Source organism: Musa acuminata, chromosome BXJ2-11 (genome assembly GCF_036884655.1).
Source record: "Musa acuminata AAA Group cultivar baxijiao chromosome BXJ2-11, Cavendish_Baxijiao_AAA, whole genome shotgun sequence".
NCBI lineage: Eukaryota > Viridiplantae > Streptophyta > Magnoliopsida > Zingiberales > Musaceae > Musa > Musa acuminata.
This window is the reverse complement of record NC_088348.1, coordinates 25967501-25972538: the sequence shown is the minus strand read 5'-3', so window position 1 is coordinate 25972538 and position 5038 is coordinate 25967501. Positions and strand designations below refer to the sequence as shown.

Sequence of the window (5038 nt, the reverse complement as noted above, 5' to 3'; positions counted from 1 at the left end):
ACACTGCGTGTCGTGTCATATGACAAAATTATTTGATGTACATACTGCCACTACATCAATAGCTGAAGCCTCAAAATAAAACTGGGTGGAGTTAAATGTAACCCTTTCGTGTTTACTTATTCTTCTCTTCCTCTTTATCCATTTTAAAAGCAGTAAATAGGGAAGAAAAATAGTGGTATGATCTAATGATGGTTAGACACCGAGTAGTAAAATAGATTTGATTGCAAAGTAGAAATGTCGTGGTAGAAGATCATCCTCCAAAACAATCAAACCATCAAATACAACCCTACTTATATCTAACGAAAAATAATGTAATTTTAGGTGATGTGATCATTCACAGACCTGATGTGATAAGATCCACCCATCTTCGCTTGTGAGAGACGACATGATCTCAGCTTGTCATATTACTTCCACCAGAGAACAGATACGAACCTTCTTATATTTCCAGAAAACATTTATTCCATGCTTTCGTTTGCCGGAATCTTTTGCTGCCTCAGAGCTTCTCAAGATTCCTTTTTATCGTTTGGTTCACGGGCGGTGACTGTAAACGCGCTTGTCAAGATTCCTTTTGCGCTTGATTAGTTCACGGGCGGTGACCGTACTCAGCTCAAGTGGACTAGCCGTTGCGCCGTAGGCCCCACCGGTGCACGCGGAGGCGAAGCTCCGCGGCCAAGGCAAGGAACTCGGCTGCCTGAGCCGGCGTCAGAATCTCCACGACCTGCCGCAGGGTGGCGTCCCTCAGCTCGTCCGCCGCGCTGACGACCGCCCGCAACGCCCTGGCCACCACGTCCGCGGCCGCAGCCCGCGCGCTGACGTTTCGAGACCCGGCCCTCACCGCCCCGAGCACCGCCTGGCTCGCCATGGCCTCCTGCGCCTCGGCCAGACCCTCCGAGATCCGGTGCTCCGCCGCCACGACTTGCCGGCGGAGCTCCTCCATGGCCGTCCGCTGGTCCGGCCAGAGGAGGCAGCCGTCGCGGCCGCCGTCGCCGCCTTCGTGGAAGAGGAGGCGGAAGGCGAGGGAGGGCTTCCACCCGGCGACCCAGAGGAAGGTGCGTTCGAAGGGGGTGAGCCAGGAGTGGGAGATGACGTCTAGGACGTCGGCGTCGGCGTGTCGGGCCCTGGCGTCGCGGTACTCGCGGTAGTGGTCGAGGATAGCATCGACGGCTGGGAGGATGAGGTGCGGCCGGTGAATAAGGGCGGCAAGGAGGTCAGAGCGGAGTTCGTCGAGGCGGGCGAGCCAGGAGACGAAGAAGGCATCCATAGGGTCTCGAAGCCGCGCGGGGTAAGTTTCGAGGGCATCGGATCGGGCTGGGGCTAGAAATAGAGAACCATGTCCTTCGTATCGAAGAAAACTATCGACGGGATTCCGAGGCGGCGGCGAAACAAGGAGCAAGGCGGATGATGTGGGCGTTGCAGAGATGGAGCAGGGTCGGTGGAGTTTTCCTCGGTCGTGGGGTGGTATCGACATGGAGAAGGTCGCAACGGCCGTACCCGGTTATGACGTCATCAATAAATATTTAATATTTAATATTTAATATTTAATTTATATGAATTGAGAAAAAAAACGAATTCCCCTTTAAAAAAAACCCACTTTTATATATTTTTTCAAACAGTTACCAATTTAGTTTTTCTCAAACTAGTGCCTAATTTAAAAAATATTGAAACTACCTTTTCTCTATGGTCACCCGTTGTCATAGAGGACAAAAGAAAAGAGAAAAAAAAAAATCAAGTGGAGGAGGGAGGGAAGAGTGCCCACCTTCGTCATCATATCCCATTATTTTTTAAAGAGACACAAGGAATAAGAAGGGAAGAGAGAAAAGTATAGTTGATTGAGAAGAATGAAAGAAAAGTAGAGCAGAGAAGAGAAGGCGACAATGATAATGTAACAAATGTCACGACGATTATGAAAGAGGAGTGGAGGAGAATGGATAATTTGGGTAGTTTCTGAATTAGGGGATATGATTTGAAAAAAATTAAAATAGGGTAACTACGTGAGAAATATGTAAAATGAGTCTTTTTTTTAAGAAATTACCTAATAAAAAGGATATTTTTTAGAAAAAAAATCCTAACTTTAAAATTTTCTAAGATAATGCTTCAACTTTAAAAGATTCTTACAAAGTATTCTTAATCACGTGAAAAATATCATTTTACTTCTATTTCCGTCAAACTCATCGTCACTTCCTTCTCCCTTGCCACGCGAGTGAGTTAATGCACGAAGGTGAGTAAGTGCATAGTGACGAGTAATTGTTCGAGACGAAGAAAGGATAGTCACATAATTAGCCTACATATAAGGTGGAAGCACAAAACCTTTATCATTGGTTATCTCCACCCACGATCACAAGTACTTATGTTATGGGTGACCGTTCAGATGGAGATGGATGATCGATGTGGCATAAGATAATGATTGATTGGGATATAATGATCATTTAAAAAAAAATAGATACTATGTAAAAAAAAATTTAGTTAAGACCTTATCTAAAAATTTATCAAAGTTATAATTTTTAAAAAAAAATATTAAAAAAGGTAATATTCTCATAAATATAGCTGGTTTTGGGTTTTTTTCCTATATTAAAAAAAGTAAATTTGAGAAATTAGATTCAAGTTAATTTTCAATTTTCTACCAATTTGAAACGCATCTTTTATACTACAGTAGAATTTGAATAGATTTACGAGGCGGTTAGAATTAAATGTTAAATAAAAATAAAATATTACGACATAAATCAATTACAGCTGTCTCATAACGGATACGTTGGAGTGCTGCGTGGCACTCAGGCCAGTTCCTGACAACGGTGTTTCAAGTGCCTCCGAAGTGTTCTCATTCTCTCACGCTGAGTAGCCGTCGAGAGAGAGAACGGTGATAAGGACGATCGTGCCGGAGGTCATGTGAACGCACCGACTCACCAAAGCGTTCCATCCATCGCCGTCGTCGCCCGTACGCTTAAGTCACCTGCTCGCCTGTCGTCGTCGCCCCCGACATCCACTACATCGCCCGCAAGATCGGTTCCAATGTCTACTCTTCGTTACTTTCTGACGCCACACGAGTAGCGCCACTCGTCGTCGTCACCACCTTCACCGACTTCGGTGGGCCAATCGGCATCGGCGATCGGTATCATTTGTTGGTTTCCGACGCTCCACGAGTAGCTCCTCGTCATCACCACTACCGTTTTGTTTCTGACACACACGTGTCGCTCGCCGCTATCATCGCCACCTCCACCGACTCAACGCATCTGCTTTATCAACCACGAAGACGGGAACGTGGAGCGTTCTTAGCCGTTGATCTCTTCGATGCATCATCGCTGTCGGAGCTATTTTAATAAACATTGCTATCAGAGTTATTTTAATAGAAATATTTCCAAGATAAGTGAAATGATCATTTGGTGACTAAATGCATAAATATAGGTGTTATATGGAACGAACTAATGTCAACCATATAGTGTAATAGTAAACGGCTCGATTAGAAGAATTAGATACAATTTCGTGTGATGGGTCGATGGAAGAATTATTTGGGGTGGGAAGAAGGCAATTAGTTGAGCATAATAATATAATAATTAGATCCACCACGTAAGGAGTTCCATGATAAACAAAACAATACCTCGTCCATCATTGATAATTACTTATATATATATTTCTAAGATTAACGATATTATATATATATATATATATATATATATATATATATATATAACTATTTAAGTTGTTTTTTTTCAAAATGAAAAGTATAAGTGATGGTTAGCTTAGTAGGTAAATAAAATATTATACTAAATTTAGGGTGTGAAATTTAAGAAGTATATGATTGTTGATGACAAAACATTTGAGGTCTAATTTATATAGAAAATATTTATTGTGTTTTGATAAAATAACTCTCAAGATTCCTCGCAATGCAATGTAGGTTAAGGGACCTCTCCGTGCAGCACAAGCCGACATAATATATTTGAAACTTATATAGTGGGTAATGGGAGGCAAATCATGAAAATAAATATTTTGGAAAAGTCGAACTCTTACTAATCCGTTCAATGTTCATCTAATTCGACCTCCAATATATAGGTCAAATATTTTTGGATCAAGAACATGTACAAAAGTCTGAAATATTTGGGCTGATTAACCGGTACTCTAAATAGTTTGAACTTCAACTGAACTGTGTTGTATATGGTAGCAAAAGAGGACGATCATTTTCCCTTCTTAAAATCAAATTTGTGTAGTCATGATTTTACAAATTTTAAAAAGATTTAATTCGTAGAGCTTCTCAATAATTAAAGAAATTTCAACTTAATGATACAGTTCTCTTGATAATATATCAAAATGAAAAGATTCTCAATAATTATATGTGATAGGAAATATTCTGATGTCATTCGTAACTCGTCGTCGTTAGGGAGTTGATATAGAAAAGTCAGATCATCATTGTCGTTTGACAATAGGATAATAGCCTGTCAGCCACCATGGATCTCAAACTGCAATGAGCAGTATGGCTCGATCATTGAGGACATTGGTTTTTCGGTAGTCGAGTCTTACGAGCGACAGCTAGTAGAAAAGCCACTCGACTCGACATTAGTAGGCGACACTCCTATTGTCATCATTTGTTGATGGCGGACTACAAGAGAGCTATAGGAGCCAACCATCCACACAAATAAGGCATAGGAGAAGAATGTATGGAGGAGCTGTTTATCGGTTGCGATCACCCTCAGTGTCTCAAATATAAGGGTTGAATCCCTAGTACTCTAAAGCTAGGGGTTCATTATCTAATAAAAGATTAACTTGATCATCGAAGGGGTCAGGGTAAAAAATCTCTCTCAATATCCTCCTTTGTGCATGACCGTGAGGAGAACAGAAATGCAACCGTTATTATTAAATATCTTATTTAATAATAATATAGCCGTTCTCATTAAGATTCATAATTCATTATCATAATTTTTTTTCATTTATTATGGTTTAAATGATTTTAATTTTTTATTCATTATACATGAAATTATTATTATTAAATTAAATATTTAATATTATTAAAGTTCTTCATTATGGTTCAAACTTTACAAATTTGAATTAA

The 5038-nt window shown here is 40.7% G+C and overlaps 1 protein-coding gene across 1 annotated transcript; it reads right to left on the bottom strand.

Annotated features, from left to right (window-relative positions):
* Nucleotides 1-616: 616 nt before the first annotated feature.
* Nucleotides 617-1468, bottom strand: LOC135627565 (protein DOG1-like 4). Its single transcript, XM_065133687.1, has one exon. The coding sequence runs from the start codon at nucleotides 1466-1468 to the stop codon at nucleotides 617-619; it is 852 nt and encodes a 283-aa protein (XP_064989759.1).
* Nucleotides 1469-5038: the final 3570 nt, after the last annotated feature.

Bases quoted from the DNA above. Each gene is read 5' to 3' on its own strand.
- LOC135627565 (XM_065133687.1), bottom strand. From the start codon at position 1,468: ATGTCGATACCACCCCACGACCGAGGAAAACTCCACCGACCCTGCTCC.